The 23497-nt window shown below is 46.1% G+C and overlaps 1 protein-coding gene across 1 annotated transcript; it reads right to left on the reverse strand.

The window, feature by feature from the left end:
• Positions 1–13795: 13795 nt before the first annotated feature.
• LOC116968978 (proteoglycan 4-like) lies at positions 13796–23266 on the reverse strand. The gene is made up of 4 exons (XM_033015958.1): positions 22941–23266; positions 21019–21114; positions 16370–16462; positions 13796–13836 (listed from the first exon to the last, which is right to left on the reverse strand). Exons 1-4 carry the CDS (start codon positions 23209–23211, stop codon positions 13796–13798), a joined length of 501 nt encoding a protein of 166 aa, XP_032871849.1. The 5' UTR covers positions 23212–23266.
• Between the last annotated feature and the right edge of the window lie 231 nt (positions 23267–23497).

Genomic DNA, 23497 nt, shown 5'->3' on the forward strand with positions numbered 1-23497 from the left:
TAAGATGGAGGTTATTGTGTGCACTCCACTCCACAAAGTTACTTATTATGTCTCTATACTCCTCCTCATTGCCCCCTTTAATGAGGCCGACAACAGCTGTATCATCCGAAAACTTCTGCAAAAAGCAGCTGTTGATGTTATATTGGAGATCCGCTGTGTAGATGGTAAACAGGAACGGAGCCAGCACAGTTCCTTGTGGAGCCCCTGTGCTGCTCAAGATGGTGCCCGAGACACTGTTCTGTAGGCGCACGTACTGTGGTCTGAGGGAAAGGTAATCCAAACACCACAATACCAGTGATGGATCCACTTTCATCTTCTCCATCTTCTCCCCTAGCAGTCGGGGCTGAATTGTGTTGAAGGCGCTTTAGAAGTCAAAAAATGTAATCCTTACAGATGCATCAGTAATGTCCAAATGTGTGTACACCCTCTGCAGCATGTAAATGAGGGCATCATCGACACTGATGTTAGGCTGATATGCAAACTGTAAAGGTCCATTTGATTTGACACACTAGTCCTGATGTAGGAAAGGACAAGTCTCTCAAATGTCTTCATTATATGTGAAGTGAGCGCTACTGGTCTGTAGTCATTGTGGAGAGTGGGATGGGTCTTCTTTGGGACAGGTACCAGGCAAGATGTTTTCCACAGCCTTGGAACCCTCTGTAGACGCAAGCTCAGGTTGAACAGGTGTGTTAGAATACCACACAGCTCTGAAGAGCAAGTCTTCAGTAGCCTTGGGCTGGTGTCATCAGGCCCCACTGCTTTCCCTGGCTTCAGTCTGTCCAGCATCACCTTGACCTGAGCAGTATGAAGAGTCATGGGTGGGGCTGCCGGTGGTGTGGGAGGTGGAAAGAGGGGACTCCGTACAGGTGACATCTCAGGAGTGATGGAGAGAGGGATGGGAGGTGGAGAGGAAGCAGCAATGGTCAGCAGACCAGTTGGGGGAGGCTGGGGTGGTGTGGGGCAGTCAAATCTGTTGAAGAATCTGTTCAGATCATCAGCCAGACTCTGTTCACCATCAGGCAGTGTACCACCATTCTGCTTCATGCCCGTGATCTTTCGCATTCCAGCCCATACCTGCTTCACACCATCTTGCTGCAGCTGTCGTTCTAATTTGAACCTATAGGCTTCTTTCCCCTCCTTAATCCTCACCTTCAGTTCCTTTTGAAGTTCTTTGATTTTATTCCTGTCGCCCTCCCTGAAAGCCTTTTTCTTCTCATTTAGTAAGGCCTTCAGGCTGCTGGTAATCCAAGGTTTGTTATTAGGATAGCAACGAATTACCCTGGGTGGCATGATGTCATCATAACAGAAATTGATGTAATGGGTAATGCATTCTGTTAGTCCATCAATGTCTTCCCCATACTCCTCACAGAACACATCCCAATCTGTTGTCTCAAAACAATACCTCAGGGCTTCATCTGCCTCAGGATACCAGTCTCTTGATGTTCTGATGGTGACAGGCAGCCTCTTGGCAGCTGGTGTGTAGGAGGGAGAGAGATGTAGCATGTCGTGGTCTGATCGACCAAGAGGGGGCAGTGCAGTACATTTGTATGCATTTTTGACATTTGCATACAAAAGATCCAGCGTTTTATCACCTCTGGTTGTACAGTCAATATACTGTTTAAAAGTGGGCAAAGTCTTAGAGAGACAGACATGGTTATAATCTCCAGACACAACAATGAACGCCTCTGGGTACTTGGACTGGAGTGGTGTGCAGCACGTCACACGCGACTTCCGCCTTGGCAGATGGAGGAATATAAACAACAATGGCTACCACCACAGTGAACTCCCTGGGTAGGTAATAAGGTCTTAAACTAACCGCTAAAAGTTCAATGTCCTTGTTGCATATCCGTTCTTTGATAGTAGCGTGATTAGGGTTACACCACTTGTTATTGACGAGCAGTAAAAGCCCCCCACCTTTCTGCTTACCGCTCGCTCCGGTGTCCCTGTCCGCTCGTATCGACCTGAAGCCGGTGAAACTGATCAAAGAATCGGGCGTGTGTTCCGTCAGCCACGTCTCTGTCAGGCTAACAATGCTGCTCTCCCGGTACACTTTCTGGTACCTGACCAGGGTTTCTAATTCGTCTAATTTGTTCGTTAGACAGCGAACATTTCCCATGGTGATAGATGGAAGGGCTGGTTTAAAAGTCTCTCTCCATGTTCTCGTCAACCTCCTCTTGTTTCTCTTCACCCCCGCACGCGTTCCCCGATGTCTCCTCCGTAAGAGTTCCCTCGATATGTCATGTCGAGTCCCGAATATTGAGCCATGTACCAGGCTTAGCAGTTCCTGACGGGTATATATCACGGCAGTTTGCTCCGCCCGTCTGGCCGATATCAGGCACATATTTCCACTCCACTCCCATTCCCCAGATAGTATGGTTAAGTCTTGATAAAGAACTCAACAACACGCAATAGTTGTAGCTATAACACTTATATGTAGTCTACTAAAATACTAACTAAGCATACACACTAATAATCCTATATAATACTAAATAAATATACACTACACTCAGCTGCACGCGACAGGCTGCCGTCTCACCGGCGCCATCTTCGTCCGCAATCTTCGTCAGGATGAACAGGGGGGGGTCGATAGATAGTGCCGATAATTAGATGTTTATTCTCATGAAGTTTTAACCTAATGAAAAGGCTTTCAAAGAGAGATGAGGTTATTTTAGGGATGGCAGGTTCAGATATAAAGCGAGTTGACACATAACAAGCCACACCTCCAGCTCTCGTAGGCCTATCTGCTCTATATAATGCAAAATTATCAATATGAATATCATTGTCACAAATTTCACTATGTAACCATGTTTCTGAAAATGTTATTATGTCGGGTTTATTCTGTGCAATCCAAACTCTAATTAAATCTATCTTTGGAAGAAGACTCCTAATGTTCAAATGGATGATTTTTAGGCCTTTAGCTGTATCAATTGTCGATCAATTGGGTGTAGATAAGGTTGGGGGAGTGGGGCAAGGAAATAACATGAAAAAGGGGACGAGAGAGCCACATACACAGATTGACACAAACACACACACACAGAAGACAGGACAGACAAAGCACACAAGATCAGGCTGCGTTACACCTTGGCAGGACAAATCAAAATAGGACGTACATGATAAATGGTAGGGAATTGAAGAATACAGTTGAACAGAGGGATCTGGGAATAACCGTACATAGTTCCTTGAAGGTGGAATCTCATATAGATAGGGTGGTAAAGAAAGCTTTTGGTATGCTAGCCTTTATAAATCAGAGCATTGAGTATAGAAGCTGGGATGTAATGTTAAAATTGTACAAGGCATTGGTGAGACCAAATCTGGAGTATGGTGTACAATTTTGGTCGCCCAATTATAGGAAGGATGTCAACAAAATAGAGAGAGTACAGAGGAGATTTACTAGAATGTTGCCTGGGTTTCAACAACTAAATTACAGAGATAGGTTGAATAAGTTAGGTCTTTATTCTCTGGAGCGCAGAAGGTTAAGGGGGGACTTGATAGAGGTCTTTAAAATGATGAGAGGGATAGACAGAGTTGACGTGATCAAGCTTTTCCCTTTGAGAATAGGGAAGATTCAAACAAGAGGACATGACTTCAGAATTAAGGGACAGAAGTTTAGGGGTAACATGAGGGGGAACTTCTTTACTCAGAGAGTGGTAGCGGTGTGGAATGAGCTTCCAGTGGAAGTGGTGGCGGCAGGTTCGTTGGTATCATTTAAAAATAAATTGGATAGGCATATGGATGAGAAGGGAATGGAGGGTTATGGTATGAGTGCAGGCAGGTGGGACTAAGGGAAAAAAGTTGTTCGGCACGGACTTGTAGGGCCGAGATGGCCTGTTTCCGTGCTGTAATTGTTATATGGTTATATGGTCATTGAGAGAGAGAGAGAGTCTGCATAGCTCATATTTATGCAAATAGATCAAAGTATGAGGTCCTGGACCATTTATGTTTAAATTAATGGGGCATTATGAAGCCCAAAATAACAACTCATATTATCGCATATGGTTAATAAAAAATAAAAATAAAAAGAGAAAAAAATCTAGATTAAACTTCATATGCCTTTAATTGTCAATTTATCAAATTTCAATATTCAAATAATTGGTAATTGATTATAATCAATTGTTTATAGGGACCAATCCTTTACCATTCAAACAACCTTTTACATTTCGTATAGAAAAAGAAAACTCAACTCTTAGTGTTACGACGTTTTACGGCAATTGCGACACTTTTTACGGCAACAGTAGTAAAGCAGCATCAATCATAACAACTCTCATGCCAGCTACAACTTTGCAAATAAGACAGAAAAATCAATGCTGGTCCAGCGGTTAAATAATTACAAGAGGAGCCGCTGGCATCATTTTATCAAAATCAAAAGTTGAGTAGGAAAATTATAGAAAAAATACAACAAAAACCAGCTAAACACAAAGTTCATCGGCAGACAACATTATTGTGCTAAAGATATCACCATCCACTGGCCACCAACATTAGGCTGTTATATCAGAGTCCATGGAGGAGTTAATGGAGGAGAGCTCGCCAAGAAATGTCTCAACTTCATCAGGAGTGCGAAAGAACTGTGTCTTGCCAGCGTGGACAACTCTCAGTGTGCAGGGAAAGATCAATGCGTATTTGATGTCACGGTCGCGTAGCTTCTTCTTAGCTGCATCATACTCCCGGCGTCTCTGGCCAAGACCAGCGCTGAAGTCCGGGTAGATATGAACCCGAGCTCCGTTGTACTCAAGGGGCACATTTTTCTCCCGGGAGAGCTTCATTATCCTCAGCTTATCCTGGAAATAGTGGAACTTCACCAGGATCAGCCTCGGACCCTTGGCTCTGGAGTTATCCTCGTTGGAGCTAACTCTTTGCTCAAGCTCCGTTACATGCTCTCCAAGCGTTTGAAGTGAGCCTTCAATGTTAGGCTTGCTCCAATTGGATCAATTTTATTGTCCATGTGTAATATCATGTTGAGCTGCATTTGCTGCATGTTATCCAAGACACTTTGGAGGGCAATTGGCTCGCCCATTGTAAGGCCAGTAGTCTTTTCCATTCAGTGAAATAATAGAAGGTAGAAGGTAGTCCAATAATTAGTTATTTTTAGTGCTAAAGTTGTTTTACCTTGCTTTTTAGATTCACCAAAAGTTGTTAATTGACACCAGGAGAGTTAGAGTGGAAAAGGTATCTCAGAACGCCATCAGTAGACAAATAGTTGAGCCAGAAGACTAGAGCTTGTTACAAACCCTCACGCAGCAACAGCAGCCATCTTATCAACGAGTCTACACCTTGTTGCCCGCGAGTCTACCTCTGAGTCTACCTCTGAGTCCGCACACGCACTTGGGTAGGGAGGGAACTGTTCAGATGGGACGGACTCCACTTGAACCCGACTGGGACCAGACTCCCGGCAAACCTGGCAAATGATCTTTGACAAATCCCATGATTCCTTGTGATTTTCGGAATACCGAACTCACTTATTGGCATTCCTCAAGGTCATTTTTCACCGCTGCTGCATATACGGCCGGGCTTTCAGTATAGCCCTGGGGCAGCCTAGTCCAGGTGCATTGTTGATCTTTGTAGGTAAGAGCAAACGGGAACTGGCTGTCTTTGTGCAAGGGTATGGAGAAAAAGACTGAACGTAGGTCAACTACTGTGAAGATGTTGGCTTCCACTTTTCCCATTGGCAACATTAAAACATGAACTGACCGTTTGTCCTTCAGCGTCTTTATCATCTCCCCTATTTCCTTTGCTACTGCTGGAGGTCTAATAGCTATAATCAAATGTGGCTCTGAGGTCTCTCCCACCTTTAATCAATCCCTTTGGTTTTGAGAGAGGTGGTCCACTATTCCTGATCACATTTCTCTGCACTCCCTCCAACAAGCACTTTCCCTGGCACTCTGAGGCCCTTTGCCATTGTTATTTTCTGCCAACCACAAGAACAGACCTGGAGCTTCTTTCCCTCTACCACTGAGCATCTGTCCTTCATTGATGCACTAATCCTACTCATTGTCTTTCCCATTCCGTGACTGTAATGACATATATGCAGGATTCAAGGATTCAGATCAATGAATGGAGGAAGCACATGATGGGCATCATCGTCAAACATGGCAACTTTGAAGGTAGATTTATTGACAGAAGTGCTATCTGTACAGTTGTAGGGACTGTAATCGAGTGGCCTGGTGCTACTGTGATTATTTGACGGCTTGGGACCAATCCGATTTGGCTGCGGAGCTGTTGAAGGAACTTTTCAATCACAATTCTTTATAAATTTTATTTTTAGATTCAACTTTATTGTCATTGCACATAGTACAAGTACAGGTACAACAAAATGCAGTTCTGCATCTAACCAGAGTGCAAAGTAGTAAAGTGCTGATTAAGACAATATATACAAATGAGGATATATTGGTGTATGTACATAGGCAGATACATATATACAGATAGTTGTTAAGGTGCAAAAGATTGACATGTGCTATGTTCTGGTGAATAAGAGCTTAACTATAAGAGTTCAAGAGAGTTTATTGTCATGTGTCCCTGATAGGACAATTAAATTCTTGCTTTGCTTCAGCACAACAGAACATAGTAGGCATTGACTACAAAACACATGAATAAATAAACTGATAAAGTGCAAATAACAGATAATGGGTTATTAATGTTCAGAGTTTTGTCCGAGCCAGGTTTAATAGCCTGCTCTCTACTGTGCACTTGTAGAAGTTAGAGAGAGTCCTCCTTGACAAACCGACTCTCCGTAATCTTCTCAGGAAGTAGAGGCGTTGATGAGCTTTCTTGATGATTGCTTTAGTGTTCTCGGACCAGGAAAGATCTTCAGATGTGCACGCCCAGGAATTTGAAGCTCTTGACCCTTTCAAACATATATATAACCATTGATATAAACGGGGCTGTGGGTCCCCATCCTACTCCTTCCAAACTCCACAATTTATATATATAAATTATATAAACTATAAATAACACTGATGAGAAGGGGGGGGGGGGGGGCTAGCGCCAGACCTGTGAGTTCAGCAGGGTAATGGTGTTGGGGAAGAAGCTGTTCCTTAGCCTGCTGGTGCGAGACCTGAGGCTCCTGTACCGTCTCCCTGATGGGAGGAGGGCAAACAGTCCATGGTTGGGGTGTGAGGGATTTTGCCAGCCCGTCTCAGACACCGGGTGCGGTGAAGGACAGCCATGGCAGGGAGCGGGGCACCGAAGATGTGATGGGTGGTTTTCACCACCCGTTGCAGTGCCATCCTGTCAGCTGTGGTGCAGCTGCTGTACCACACCGTGAAGCAGGTGGTCAGGATGCTTTCTATGGTACAGCGGTAGAAGTTGGACAGGATCTGAGGGGACAGGTGAGCTTTCTTAAGCCTACTCAGAAAGTAGAGGCGCTGCTGCACCTTTTTAATCAGTTTGTCGGTGTTGCGGGACCAGGACAGATCCTCAGAGATATGTACCCCGAGGAATTTGAAGTTGGAGACGCGCTCCACCTCAGTCCCGTTTATGTGGATCGGGGGTGTCTGCCGCCTCTGGTATGTCCACAATGATTTCCTTCATCTTCTGTGTGTTGAGGACAAGGTTGTTGTTGGTAAACCAAGCTGCCTGGTGCTGGACCTCCTCCCTGTAGGCTGATTCGTTATTGTCCCTGATCAGACCTACCACCGTGGTGTTGTCAGCGAATTTTATGATGGAGTTGGAGCCATGTATAGGGACGCAGTCGTGGGTGAAGAGGGAGTAGAGGAGAGGGCTGAGCACACAGCCCTGTGGCATGCTGGTGTTCAGTGTCAGAGTGGAGGAGGTGAGGTTGTTAATCCTAACATACTGGGCTCTGTTAGTGAGGTGATCCAGTGTCCAGTTGCAAAGGGGAGTGTTGATGCCAAGGCCGCTGAGTTTGGTGATCAGACTGGCGGGGATGACAGTATTAAATGCAGAGCTGAAGTCGATGAATGCAGGATGTAGGAGTTGTTATTGTTCAGGTGGGTCAGGGCAGAGTGGAGAGCCGCTGATATGGCATCCTCTGTTGACCTGTTGGGCCGATAGGCAAACTGATGGAGGTCCAGTGTGGGAGGGAGGCTGGATTTGAGGTCAGCCAGGACCAGTCTCTCTAAGCACTTTGCGATGATGGGGGTGAGTGCCACTGGGCGGAAGTCGTTGAGACTCCCTGAAGTTGACAGTTTGGGCACTGGCACGATGGTTGTGGTCTTGGGGCATGTAGGGATGACACCCTGGGCCAGTGACAGATTGAAGATATCAGTGAAGACCAGGGATAGTTGTCCAGCACATGCCCTGAGCACACGCCCGGGGATGCCATCGAGGACGGCAGCTTTGTGCTCACTCACTTGGCTCAGTGCGCCTTGTACAACAGAGGTGGAGAGACTGAGGGGTTGTTCATTCGGGGGTGGGGCAGTTTTGATGGGTGGTGTTTTATTGTCCCGGTCAAAACAAGCATAGAAATAGTTTAGCTCGTCAGGAAGGGAGGCGTCATTGGCTGGGGGGGGGGGGGGGGTTAACTTTGTTGTAGTCCGTGATGGACTTGATGCCTTGCCACATGCGTCTGGGGTCGGAGTTATTTTGAAAATGCTCCTCGATCTGCAGGATGTGTTTGTGTTTTGCGCTCCTGATTCCCTTTTTCAGGTTGGCCCTAGATGAGCTGTATCCCTCAGTGTCACCAGATCTGAAAGCGACATCGCGAGCCTTCAGCAAGAGTCTGAGCTCTCTGTTCATCCACGGCTTCTGATTAGAGAAGGTCTTTATTTGTTTGTGGGTTGTGACGTTGTCGGTGCAGGATTTTATGTAGTCCTAAACAGATGAGGTGTATGTTTCAATGTCCACTTGAGAGTCAAAGGTGGCCTGAGTGGCAAAGAAACTAAAGTCTGTTTGCTGAAACTGCTCCTGTAGTACAGAGACAGCCCCTTCAGGCCAAACCTTCACTGTCCTTATGGTTGGTTTCACACGTCTGATGAGAGGTGTGTATTTGGGGAGCAGGAACAGAGAGAGGTGGTCCGACTGTCCCAGGTGGGGGAGGGGGAGTGGGAGGGCTTTGTCGGCTTCAGCAATGTTTGTGTCCACTAATGTTTGTGTACAATGCGAGAATAGTCATGGGGAGTGTGGGATGAACATTTCTAAACTGTTCTGCTGCTGCTTCTCGAGACACTTGGAGATCTTGCCCATCCGCAAGGATTTCTGTCATTTGCGGAGGGTTATTAGGCTCGTGCACCCATACCTCCCACCCCCTCGACATTTTGTAAGCTGGAGCATGAGTTGGAGTTGGAATGATGTTGTTGCAGTTATAATTCACAATCCAGGGAAATGGTTCGGAAGTAGGTTTTCCTAGCTTCTTGTCTGGCTTCTGTATCAGCAATGCCCTTTTGAAACATCAGTCAGAAAGATTCAAAAAATATGTGGAACTCATAAGAAAGTTGGAAACTCAAAAATATCCCCAAAATGAGATGAAATTGTTGAACTTGTACATTAAAAGTGCACCCATACCTTCCCACCCCTCGACATTTTGTAAGCTGGAGCATGAGTGGGAGTAGGAATGACGTTGTTGCAGTTATAATTCATCATCATCTGCATTGGTGAGCCACCCATCAAGGCATGGTTGTTCAGGTTGTACAAAGCTTGTGGCAAAACAGACAACATCCTTTCAGAAGGTAGATAAAAATGCTGGAGAAACTCAGCGGGTGAGGCAGCATCTATGGAGTGATGGAATAGGTGACGTTTCGGGTCGAGACCCTTCCTCAGACTAATGTTGGGGTGGAGGGGGCAGGAAGAAGAAAGCAAGAGGCAGAGACAGTGGGGAAGGGGAGGGGGAAGAGGGAGAAAGCAAGGACTACCTGAAATTGGAGAAGTCAGTGTTCATACCAACAATGTCAGAACAACTCTTAAAAGTATGTGCATAGCAATCTGTGGTGTGAATTTGTGGAATGGTCTGGAACAGGAGATAAAACTTAGCACAAGCATAATTCAGTTTAAAAAGATGTACAAAAACACTTGTTTAAAAGGATATTGGGATGAGGATAGGTGATTGTGAGTGGGATATTTGTTATACTGATTATATTGGGAAGGGTGATTATAGAGTGATGGGTTGTATATATGACTAAGATACTGTATAGTATATGAGGGTGTTTTCTTTTCTTTTTCTTTTTTTCTTTTTTGTATGGCTTTGTAAATATTTGATTAGTGTATAAATGTAAATAATTTGGTGTGCATATAGTGGCTGGTGTATATATGGTGTACATATAGCTGCTAAATTTGTATAAGATAATTACAAGCAGTTGAATAAGGGGTGGGAATTAATAAGTTTTGGCTTCTTCCTGCTCCTTTTCGGACACATACGATTTCATTTATTTATAGATATTGTTTATGACACTTTATAAATATTCTTGTTTTGTTTTTTGTATGGTTTCACACTTGTGTTTTATTCTTTTATTCTGTTCGAAATAAATAATAAAATAAATAAATAAATACCGCTGGGGTGTAAGCTACCCAACCATCCTTTCAGGGTATAGGTAGGCACACAGTAAGAAGCTTAATCTGTCCTTAAGAAGATTATTCATCCTCTCAATCAAGCCTAATGTTTGAGGGTTTAAAAAAGAACTGCAGATGCTGGAAAAATCGAAGGTAGACAAAAATTGCTGGAGAAACTCAGTGGGTGAGGCAGCATCTATGGAATAGGAGTATAACTTCTTCCTTCACTCCATAGATGCTGCCTCACCTGCTGTGTTTCTCCAGCATTTTTGTCTACCTTAATGCTTGAGGGTAGTAAGGAATGTGTAACAGCCAATGTACACCATTGTCAGATGCCCATCCTTGTGCTTTCTGTCCTGCAAAGTGGGATCCATTGTCAGATGGTATTTCTAGACGATCTCTGTAGTAGGATAGAAGCTGCTGAAGACCACGGAGGGTATTATTCTGATCAGCCTCGACAGAAGGCATTGCCATCAAAAGGCCAGAGTTTGTATCAACCATTGTTAAAAGATATTGGTATCTTTGTTGCAGGGGAAGTGGACCAACGTAGTCAATCTGCCAAACCTGTGCAGGGCTGCTCCCTTGCTTAATGTGTGCCATTCATTTAAATAATGGACGTTTTTTAACTCTTTGGCTGACATTGCACCGAGACACACACTCTCTAACTTTGTCAAAGGAGAGCGACAAACCTCTCTGTTTAGCCCACTTTATACGACTTCTTCTTGTGTTTGAAGCAGCGGAAGTTATGTAACGCCCTCCAGGCTCTGTAGCCAGTTAGTCAGGAGGGGACACCTTCCACTTGCATTGCTGTCCATTCCACGCCGGCATTGATGGTGGTCTTGGCCTTGGTAAGGCCTTCCACATTCTGTTGCAGCAGGGTGATGCCATCCGGTTCGACATCCGTAGGTGCCCGCCCTAAAAAGGATGAAAGTGAATTAGGTGTCAAATTAAACTTATTTTTATGCTTTATCTGATGGGATAAATTGCAGACTTGATTTTTTAAATCTCAAAATTTTGTAACATTGCTACATTGTGGAGCTGTTACATTTTCCTGTTTAACTACCATTTGAGCAGCCGCTGCCCCTATTTATTTTGTTGGTCTTCAGTTTTCTTCCCATCCTCCTCCCGTTTTCTGTTACTCATTTCCGTCTGCTCATGTCATGTTGTCTGTTCCACTCTCACTTCCAATCACCAAATGCTGCACAATTCACTTTTTTTATCGTCGGTTAGAGTTTAGTTTATTGTCACGTGTACCGAGGTCACGTGAAAAGCTTTTGTTGTGTGCTAACCAGTCCCTGGCTAGGGTCTGTCCATTCAAACCTCCTCTAAGCAGTTGATGCTGTCTTTGTTAAAGAAGCATCTGGGGAAAAAGCCTGTTGACATTTCTAGGCCACTTGTCCCACTTCTTTAAATCTGCTAGAGGACTGGCCACCATTTTGGAACAAAGAATCCCCTTTGACGGTGCTTGGCTTTGTCCGTTTCCCATTTCTGTGACACGTTAATGTATTCGAGTGGATGTAAACAAATGCCTTTTTAAGCCCACGTTTTTCTACTTTATTTTAATGTTGCTTTTTTTACCTGCACTTTTTAAAAACTATTCGTACTGTTTTTATCAGGAACTGGATTGTTTTTATTCATGCGTGAAATGTTTAAGTTTTTATGTGCGATGCTCCGGTATTCCCTGAGAAACGTCTTCTCATTTTGCACTGTACAATTGTTGCTTTGCATGATGACAATAAAAGGATGATAATGATAATGATAATGATATACTTGACACATTAAACATTTACTTCCGGATGAACATATATACACTTAAGACTCTAAACAGGAACCAATTTTAAACAGCAAGTCAAGTTCCCAGTTTACGTTGTTCACCCCCATAAACTGAGACCTTATCAACTTATCACTTTAAATTTATTTTCCTGAATCTCCACTTATTAGAACTTAAACTCTACACTTAGACTATGTCATGCCAAGTATTGCTCCGAATCCTTATACTGTAAGATTTGAGGCCGTCCTCAAATGAAATGTTCAGTTTATGTGAACTGGGGCCTTATACGACTAATCACCTTCAACTTATTTATGTAAAACATTGACTTAATCAATTTGCAATTTATCGAAATCCTACTATGTACCTTTTACTTTGTTGCCAGCAGACATCCCTGATGTCCTTTAAGCTGTCTGATTCCCACCCATTGATTTGGACTGCACTACAGATATCGGTGTAGAGCAGTTGGATCCAATTCCTGATCCCCTCCCCAAAGCCCACTTTGGAGAGCACGTCCCTCATGTACGTGTACGATATCCTGTCGAAGGCCTTCTCCTGGTCCAAGCTGACTAGGCAGGCATCCACCTGTCTGTCCTGCACGTAGGCAATGGTATCTCTCAGCAGCGCTAGGCTGTCTGACATTTTCCTGCACAGGTTTGGTCCGGGTGGATCACTTGTCCTAGAGCAGACTTGACCTGGTTGGCGATGGCCTTAGACAGGATCTTGTAATCTACATTCAACAATGTGATGGGTCTCCAATTCCTTATATCCTTCATCTCCCCCTTCTGCTTGTAGATTAGGGTGATGCTGCCCTTCCTCATGGAGTCTGACATGCTGCTGGCTAGAAGCATGTCGTTGTACACTTCCAGCAGGTCCGGGCCCACCCAGTCCCACAGAGCTGAATACAATTCGGCCGGTAAGCCATCGCTTCCGGGAGTTTTATTTGAGTCAAAGGAACGGATGGAGCCAGTCAGCTCCTCTAGGGTCAGTGGTTGGCCCAGACTCTCCCGCTTGTGGTGAAAGTGATCCATGGCCGCACCTCAGGGGCCAATGGCACCGACCGGATTCCATTGGTCATGTCCATCAGTGAGTTCTTCAGATGAGCAGAGATAAGACTGTATTGGGATCCACCACCAACGCAGCCTTCTGATCAAGACACTGATTTGCTTTCCGATAGTCGATGGTCAATTACTGAACTGAGAAACCAGGGTTGGATCCCGGGTGACATGGTCACTAGTGGCGCTACCGACAAATGCCCCCTGTGACTGTTTGTGTGTCTGGCTTCTCAGTCCTCAGAAACTTTTAGATCATCCATTTACATAACTGTGCCCCAACAGAGGTCTTTGAATATTCAGAGATGACTTGGTAGCCACAATATGTCCCCCTTGTAAATATGTCAATCTGCAAAGTTATTTCTTCACACTCAAAAAGTGAAAGCTTAGTAGATGATTATGGCCATTGAAATGATATTTAAACATTTATTGTTGCCTTAGTGTGTAAAACAAATATAAACTCGATGTACTTTGTGTTTTGGAGATCCTACTGTGAGGGTCTCTAAGAGAATGTGTTTCTCTTGATAAATAAAGACTTTCACATCAACAACTTCAGCCTCCAAGTGACTTCTTTCAATACTGCCGACAGAGACACATTTAAACTCAAAAGACTTTGAAGCTCATGCCGATAATTTAGCTGGTGATTTTATGTAATTGGTAGGGCCTGGGAGTTTAGTGGAACAATGAGACCGAGGGGTTCAGGTACATTGATCTCTTAAAGGGGCGACATAGGTAGGCAGGGTGGTGAAGAAGCCATGTGGCACACTGACCTTCATCAGTCAGGACATTGGCTACCAAGGCCTGCTGGATCCCCCGGTTACTAACCATTTTAACTCCCCTTCCCATTCCCATACTGTCCTTTCTGTCCTGGGCCTCCTCCATTGCCAGAATGTGCCCACACGCAAACTGGTGGAATAGCACCATAACATTCCATGGGTCACATGTCACATGTCTCACCTTCAACATTACAAACTCCTCGAACACGGTCTATGCCTCGCTCCCTTATAAAGCCGTGCTTCTGCAGAATGTGCTCACACTCTCTCTCCCCGACTCTCTCTAACTCTCTCCCTCTCTATTTTTTGAAGAGCACAACTAACTATTGATTACAGCAAAAGACCAATAAAAGAGGAAACCTATCAACTCTCAAGAAAGTGACAATGCAAACTCAAGAAAGTGACAATGCAAAGTACCAGGCGCACGTGCTCTCTCTCTCTCTCTCTCTCTCTCTCTCTCTCTCTCTCTCTCTCTCGATCTCTCGATCTCTCTCTCGATCTCTCGATCTCTCTCTCTCTCTCTCTCTCTCACTCTCACTCTCACTCTCCCTGACTCTCTCTCTCCCTGACTCTCTCTCCCTGACTCTCTCTCTCCCTGACTCTCGCTCTCTCTAACTCTCCCTCTCCCTGACTCTCTCTCTCCCCGACTCTCTCTAACTCTCTCCCTCTCTATTTTTTGAAGAGCACAACTAACTATTGATTACAGCAAAAGATCAATAAAAGAGGAAACCTATCAACTCTCAAGAAAGTGACAATGCAAAGTACCAGGCGCTCTCTCTCTCTCTCTCTCTCTCTCTCTCTATCTCTCTCTCTCTCTCTCTCCTTTCCCTCTCCCTCTCCCTCTCTCTCCCTCTCCCTCTCCCTCTCTCTCTCTCTCTCTCTCTCTCTCTCTCTCTCTCTCTCTCTCTCTCTCTCTCTCTCTCTCTCGAGCTCTCTCTCTCTCTCTCTCTCTCTGCGTCTCTCTCTCTCTCTCTCTCTCTCTCTCTCCTAGCCTCGTCCCTCTCCCTCTCTGACTCTCTCTTTCTGACTCTCTCCCTGACTCTCTCTCTCCCTGACTGTCATAGGAACAGAATGAGGTAATTAGGCCCATCGACTACTCTGCCATTTAGTCATGGCTTGATATATCGTTCCCTGTCAACCCTATTCTCCTGCCTTCTCCTCTAAACCTTTGACCAACTTCTGTAAATCTCCACTTTAAAAATACCATCATCTTGGAGATACCGATGTCCTCAGCCTTCCGTGGCAATGAATTCAACAGATTCACCACCCTCTGGCTAAATAAATCCTCCTCAGCTCCTCTATCCATATAACCATATAACAATTACAGCACGAAACAGGCCATCTCGGCCCTTCTAGTCCGTGCCGAACACTTATTTTCCCCTAGTCCCATCTACCTGCACTCAGACCATAACCCTCCATTCCTTTCCCGTCCATATGCCTATCCAATTTATTTTTAAATGATAAAATCAAACCTGCCTCCACCACTTCCACTGGAAGCTCATTCCACACAGCTACCACTCTCTGAGTAAAGAAGTTCCCCCTTATGTTACCCCTAAACTTCTGTCCCTTCATTCTCAAATCATGTCCTCTTGTTTGAATCTTCCCGACTCTCAATGGGAAAAGCTTATCCACGTCAACTCTGTCTATCCCTCTCATCATTTTAAAGACCTCTATCAAGTCCCCCCTTAACTTTCTGCGCTCCAGAGAATAAAGACCTAACTTGTTCAACCTTTCTCTGTAATTTAGTTGCTGAAACCCAGGCAACATTCTAATAAATCTCCTCTGTACTCTCTCTATTTTGTTGACATCTTTCCTATAATTTGGCGACCAAAATTGTACACCATACTCCAGAATTGGCCTCACCAATGCCTTTCTAAAAGTTCTAAAGGTATGTCTCTTTATTCTGAGGCTGTGCCCACTGGTCCTATACTCTTTCAATATTGGAAACATCCTCTCCACATCCACTCTATCTAGGCCTCTCATTATAGGGTAAGTTTCGATGTGATCTCCCTCTCATCTTTCTAAACTCCAGTGAGTACAGGCTCGATCTCGTCACCCATTCCCTCATTACCAGCCGTTTATTCCTCCTACACTTACACGTTTCATACATTTCTACTTGTCCTTTCTCCTCCTCTCTCCACGATTCTCCGCCCCTCACTCTGAATCTCTACCTCTCAACAATGCTCCAACTCCACTCTCCCTGGGGTATTCTCCTCTCCCCACTCCAGTCCCCTTCCTCCCCCACCCTACACTCTCTGCTCCTCCACTCCCGACCCTCTCTTCTCATGTTCCCCTCCCCAACCCATCCCCAACTGCTCCAATCATCCCTCCATCAGTACCTGAGCTTGTATCTTGTTCTGGGGTGGTGGACAAGTCCTCCAGGGGTTCAGATGTTGTTTCCTGGGGTTCATCAGTTGGTACGGAGGGTGGATCTGTAATAAAGTGTGAACAGACAGTGGGTGTAGGGGAGGTAATAATCCCGCAGCTCTGAAGTGCACGGCCAACACCTGTGTCTGGTGACCCCGACAATTGTTCATCCCTCTCATGTATCCCCTCTCCCTCCACTCCATCATTCCATCCGTTACTCAATCCACTCCATCATTCCATCCATTACTCAATCCAGCATTATCCCTCTGATTTCATGGCCCCCTCCCCCTGCCATATCACCCCTCTCTCTCCCCCTTAGCTTTCTCTCTCTACCCCCTCCCCCTGCCTTCTCGCCCCTCTCCCCCTTAGCCGTCTCTCTCTACCCCCTCCCCCTTTCCCACCAGCCTCTCTCCCCCATCGCTCCCTTCTCTTTTCCCCTCCTCTTCCCGTCGTACCCAGGGAGGGGAGGTGTAGTGAGGGGGATGGCTGAGTCCAGGGTGGAGAACAGCTGGGACTTGGTGTTGGGGGGGGGGGGGGATGGTGTTCCCTCAGGGTAGGGGTTAAAGTAGGACTCGGTCATGGTGGCGGTGGGGGAATGAAGCAACAAATCATGTCCCCTTGATAACATATGATGACGTTTGTCGGCACTGGGCCTGTACTCGCTGGAGTTTAGAAGGATGAAAGGTAACCTCATTGAAACTTACCAAATGGATTGAGTGAATGCAGAGGATAATTCCACAAGTGGGAGAACCTAGGACCAGAGGCCATAGCCGCAGAATAAAAGGGGATGAGGAGGAATTTCTTTAGGCATTGGGTGGTGAATCTGTGGAATTCATTGCCACAGAACACTGTGGGGACCACGTCAATGGATATTTTTAAGGTGGAGATTGATACATCCTTAATTGGTATGGGTGTCAGTGTTTATGGGGAGAAGGCAGGAGAATGGGGGTGAGAGGGAAAGATAGAATGAATGGTAGAGTGGAACTGATGGGCCGAACTACCTAATTCTGCTGTTAGAACTTGTGAGCTTGGTCACAGGGGAAATGGGTTAGTGACAGGGTGGGGGCCATGTCCTCCGGGTCTTGCTTCCCCTACCCTAGATAAAAGATGCTGAGCGTTTACCCTCATGTTTATACCCCTATACAAGATCACCCCTCAAACTCCAAGTTATAAATTCCCAACCAGTCCAACTTCTCCCTAGAGCTCAGGCCATTGAGTTCCTTGCAACATTCTCGTAAATCATCTCTGCGCTCTTTCCAGCTTAAGAACATCTTTTCTACAGCAGGGTGACCAAAACTGAACACACACTCCACATGTGGCCTCACCAACGTCTTGTACAATGGCAACATGATATCCCAACTTATATAATCAACACCTTTACTGATGAAGGCCAATGTACCAAAAGCCACCTTTGTCACCCTATCGACCTGTAATGTCACCTTCACGGGATTGTGTACATGAATTCCTAAATCTTGCTGCTCTACAGCACTTCCCATGGCCCTGCCATTCACTGATCCAGGGCACAAGCCTGGCCAGATGTTTCAGTGGGAGAGCATTTTGGGAAAAGTTCCCATTTTGGGAACATAAATTATCTCTATACCTCCTCCCTCGACTCTGTCCAGGGACCACAACATTCCTTTCAGGTGGCAGATGTTCTCGTTAGAATTTAGAAGATTGAGGGGGGATCTTATAGAGACTTACAAAATTCTTAAGGGGTTGGACAGGCTAGATGCAGGAAGATTGTTCCCGATGTTGGGAAAGTCCAGAACAAGGGGTCACAGTTTAAGAATAAAGGGGAAATCTTTTTGGACTGAGATGATATAGATGTCAGCAGCGCGTTAGTTTTTTTCAACTTTTTAAATTTTTTTAGTATGTTTTAAAGTGTGTTTTTGATGTTTCTCAGACAGCGTTTGTAACCAATGTCCATGATGGAAGGAAGAGAAGTCCCAATGATTTTTTCCGCTGTCCTCACCACTCTCTGAAGGCACTTCCAGTCCGCAGCTGTACAGCCGCCGCACCACAAAGAGATGCAGCTGGTCATGACTGATTCAATGGTGCTTCTGTAGAATGTGGTGAGGATGGGAGGGTGGAGGTGTGATCTTCTCATCCTGCGGAGGAACTACAACCGCTGCTGTGCCCGTTTTACCAGAGATGTGATGTTTGTAGTCCAAGTTAAGGTATCCGTTATATGCACTCCCAGGAACTTGATGCTTTTCACCTGCTCCACTGCTAAGTTGTTGATGCACAGCGGAGTGTGACTGGGCTGATTTTTCTTTCTGAAGTCGACGACAATCTCCTTGGTTTTGTCCACATTTAGGAGAAGGTTGTTCCTGCTGCACCAGCTCACCAGCTGCTCCACCTCCTCTCTGTATGCCTGATCGTCGTTGTTGCGGATGAGGCCCACTACTGTTGTGTCATCCGCGTATTTGATGATATGATTAGTAGTGGACCTGGCGACACAGTCATGTGTCATCAATGTGAAGAGCAGCGGACTCAGGACACAGCCCTGAGGGGAGCCGGTGCTCAGTGTGATGACCGAGGAGGTGTTCTTCCCCACCCGCACAGACTGGGGTCTTTCAGAAAGGAAATCCAGGATCCAGTTGCATAGTATGGTATTGAATCCTAGGGGTGCCAGTTTGCTCACCAGATGCTGGGGGATTATCGTGTTAAATGCTGAGCTGAAATCAACAAACAGCATCCGCACGTGGGTGTTCCTCTCCTCCAGGTGTTGTAGGCTCAGGTGGACTGCAGAGGAGATAGCATCCTCCGTGGAGCAGTTCGGGCGATAAGCAAACTGGAACGGTCAAAACTGGAGGGGAGTTTAGAGACCATGTGCTGCTTAATAAGCCTCTCAAAGCACTTCATTATTATTGGTGTGAGTGCTACGGGGCGGTAATCATTCAGGCAGGTTATTGTGGACTTTTTGGGAACTGGTATGATGGTGGCTGTCTTGAAACATGATGGAACAATGGCCTGGTTCAGGGAAGTGTTAAGAATGTCTGTCAGAACCAGGGCCAGCTGGTCGGCACATCCCCTAAGCAGACGCCCCGGTATGTTATCCGGTCCGGCTGCCTTTCGCTTGTCAATGCCCTCCAGGATTCTGCGGACTTCAGCAGTTTCAAAAGACAGTGTCTGTTCTCCTGGTTGAGGCTCTAATTTCCTCACTGTAATGGTGTTCAGTGCCTCAAACCTGCCGAAATGATTATTGAGTTCATTGAGAAAGTCTGTGTCATCCTTACAAGACATCTGAGGGTACACAAAATTGCTGGAGAAACTCAGCGAGTGCAGCAGCATCTATGGAGCGAAGGAAATAGGCGACGTTTCGGGCCGAAACCCTTCTTCAGACTCAGGCGACGTTTCGGGCCGAAACCCTTCTTCAGACATCTGAGGGGCCTTGTAGTTTGTTATGGCCCGGATGCCTTCCCACATGTTCCTGGTGTTGGTATCATCCTGGAAGAAACCCTGGATTTTCTGTCCGTGGGCGCGCTTTGCTTTCCTTATTTCACGGTTGAGGTTGGCTTTCGCTGTTCTCAGAGGCCCCCAAATCACCAGATTTAAAAGCCGCATTCCGTGCTTTCAGCATGGCACGCACCTCTGCAGTAATCCAAGGTTTGTGGTTGGCCCGGGTTGTGATGTTCCTGATGACAGTGACATCCTCCATGCACTTCTGTATGTATCCCGACACAGACATGGCATACTCATCCACATTGATGTTTTGGTTGTAAGTGGCTGCTGTCCTGAACATGTCCCAGTCCGTGCACTCAAAGCAGTCCTGGAGTGCTTCTATAGCTCCCTCAGACCAGACTCTAACCTGCTTCACAGTGGGTTTCTCCCTGATCAGCAGGGGCTTATAGGCTGGGATGAGCATTACAGAGAGGTGGTCAGAGGAGCCGAGGTGAGGCCGGGGTGCTGCTCTGAAAGCCTGCTTGATGCTCCCTCAGCTTTGACATTTCCACCCAGTGGAGTCGTTCCAGAATGCTTGTTGCATTACATGGTATTAGCTGTAATGAGAGGTTGGACAAACCTGGATTGTTTTCTCTGGGTCGTTGAGGCTGAGTGGAGACCAGACAGAAGTCAATAAAATTTTGTATGAGAGGCAGGGATAGGGGTTAGAACTTTTTCTACAGGGTATAAATGTCAAAGACGAGGGAGCAGAGTTTTAATATGAAAGGAGCAACGTTCAAGGGAGACGTGGGGGCAAGTTTATTTTTGACACAAAGAGTAATATGGACACTAAAGACACTAATATGGTTATATTAGTTATATGGATGGGAAAGGAATGGAGGGTTATGGTCTGAGCGCAGGTATATGGGACTAGGGGAGACTATGTGTTCGGCACGGACTAGAGGGGTCGAGATGGCCTGTTTCCGTGCTGTAATTGTTATATGGTTATATAGTGGGTGACTGGGGCACGCTGTCTGGGGTGGTGGTGGAAGCAGATATAATAGTTGCTTTCAAGAACCTTTTGTTCAGGCACATAGATTTACAGCAGGGATATGGATCAAGTGCAGGCAGAGGAGATTAGTTTAAATTGGCATCATGTTCCATGCAAACATTGTGGGCCAATGGGCCTTTTTCTGTGCTGTAGTGTTCTATGTTCCATTCTCCCCACTACGGATACCTGAGCTTGCAAACCCTGCTGGGTCACTGGTCAAACCCTGACCATAGTCTTCAGTCATTGCCTGCTGGGGATCCCGAGTTGTGTCCGACAGTGGATCTGGAAGAAGAGAGTAGAGGTGGGACAGTGAGAGGGTGAAAGAGTAAAAACACATTGAACAGCTGATCAGGAGGGTAGTCGGAGCAGAGATGAAGAGTCGCAAGTCCGTGCTAACACCAACACACACCAAGTTTTACAGGTCACACATATCACCCTGAACATTACACACACCTCCAACACGGTCCACGCCACGCTTCCTTGTTCCTCCTCGACTCTCTCCTACCGAGCTCTATCCCTCGATCCTGAATAAATCCACCCTTTTCCATGTCACACACCCGCCTCCCCAAATCCTCCCTCTCTCTCTCTCTCTCTCTCTCTCTCTCTCACACTCACCAGCATAGAAACATAGAAAATAGGTCAGGAGTAGGCCATTCGGCCCTTCGAGCCTGCACCGCCATTCAATATGATCATGGCTGATCATCCAACTCAGTATCCTGTACCTGCCTTCTCTCCATACCTCCTGATCCCTTTAGACACAAGGGCCACATCTAACTCCCTCTTAAATATAGGCAATGAACTGGCCTCAACTACCTTCTGTGTCAGAGAATTCCAGAGATTCACCACTCTCTGCGTTAAAAATGTTTTTCTCATCTCAGTCCTAAAAGATTTCCCCTTTATCCTTAAACTGTGACCCCTTGTCCTGGTCTTCCCCAACATCGGGAACAATCTTCCTGCATCTAGCCCGTCCAACCTCTTAAGAATTTTGTAAGTTTCTATAAGATCCCCCCACAATCTTCTAAATTCAAGCGAGTTCAAGCCGACTCTATCCTGTCTTTCTTCATATGAAAGTCCTGACATCCCAGGAATCAGTCTGGTGAACCTTCTCTGTACTCCCTCTATGGCAAGAATGTCCTTCCTCAGATTAGGAGACCAAAACTGTACGCAATACTCCAGGTGTGGTCTCACCAAGACCCTGTACAACTGCAGTAGAACCTCCCTGCTCCTATACTCAAATCCTTTTGTTATGAATCAAATCCTTTTGCATTCAGCCCCTGTTCCCATGGGTCAGTCAGTCAATAAAATACATCATCTTCAGGCTCTCCACTCTCTTTCCTGCTCCAATCTCCACTCCCCCATTCCATCCTAACCTGCCATTCCTTTCTTCTCTGCTTACGAGTTTAAAATATTTCTACATCCCCCCCCCCACCCCCCCTTCTCCAGGACTCTCCACCCCTCACCGTTTGAATCTCCTCCCCTCAGGACACAATTCCAGGTGTTGCAGAGAAGATTTACGACAAAACTGCCAGGACTTGAAGGGACTGGGCCAGAGGGCGAGATTGAGCAGGCAAGGACTTTATTCCTTGGTCCGCAGGAGGATGAGGGGTGACCATGAGAGGAATGGTTAGGGCCAATGCACAGTCTTTTACCCAAAGTCTGGAAATCCAGAATCGGAGGGAATTGGTTGAAGGTGAGGGGGGGAAAGATTTAATGGGATCCTGAGGGGAGACTTTTTTTTCACAAAGGGTGGTGGCATGTGGTACAATCTGCCAGAGGAGGTAGTTAAGGCCGATACAATCACAACACTTAAAAAACATTTGTACAGGTACGAGGACAGAACAGCTTTAGAGGGATAAGGGCCAAATTCAGACAGGTGGGACTAGTGTAGATGGAACATTGGTTGTAGTGGGCAAGTTGACACTGTTTGCACACTGTATGAATCTGTGGTTCCTCTCGTTCCAATGGATTACAGACCCATCTCTTTGCAGAGTCCCCCCTGCCACCTCCCCCATACAAACCCCCTCCTGCTTCTCACTCCAGACCCTCAGCTCGAGTCACCTTCTCCTACTCTTCACCCTCTCTCTGTTCCACGATGTCTGCATCGATACCTGAGCTTGTATCTGGTTCTGGGTCGGTGGACAAATCCTCGTGGTTTTCTGGTGTTGTTTCCTGGATTTGATCAGTTGGTTTTGAGGCTGGATCTGTAATAAAATGTGGACAGACAGTGGGTGCAGTGGAGGGAATAATCCAGTTGGTCTGCAGGATGGAAGGAGTCCATGGTGCACGGCTGACCCCAGTCTCTGGTGAGCAGAATGAATGTCCAGCCCTCATCTGCATCACTCCGTTCTGCGCCTTTCTCCCTCCACTCCAACATTCCATACATTACTCATTGCTCTCTGTCCATCTCTCTGTCCTCATTTCATTGTGCCCTCCTCCTCTCCTTTGCCGCAACTCCATCATTCTCCTTCCCCCCTCCAGCGAGCACACACACTCCCGCAAACCCACTCCTCCAGAAATGTTTGAGAGTTTCTAGTTACTAAAGGGCCTGTCCCACGAGCATGCAACTCCATGCGGCGAGCGCGACCTAATGTGGTCGCTTGAGCCGTACGGCCTAGCGGGACCGGTCCTACTTCGATCGCCGGAGCCGTATGGAGTTGTGCGGAGC

This window comes from Amblyraja radiata, chromosome 49 (assembly GCF_010909765.2).
Source record: "Amblyraja radiata isolate CabotCenter1 chromosome 49, sAmbRad1.1.pri, whole genome shotgun sequence".
Classification (NCBI taxonomy): domain Eukaryota; kingdom Metazoa; phylum Chordata; class Chondrichthyes; order Rajiformes; family Rajidae; genus Amblyraja; species Amblyraja radiata.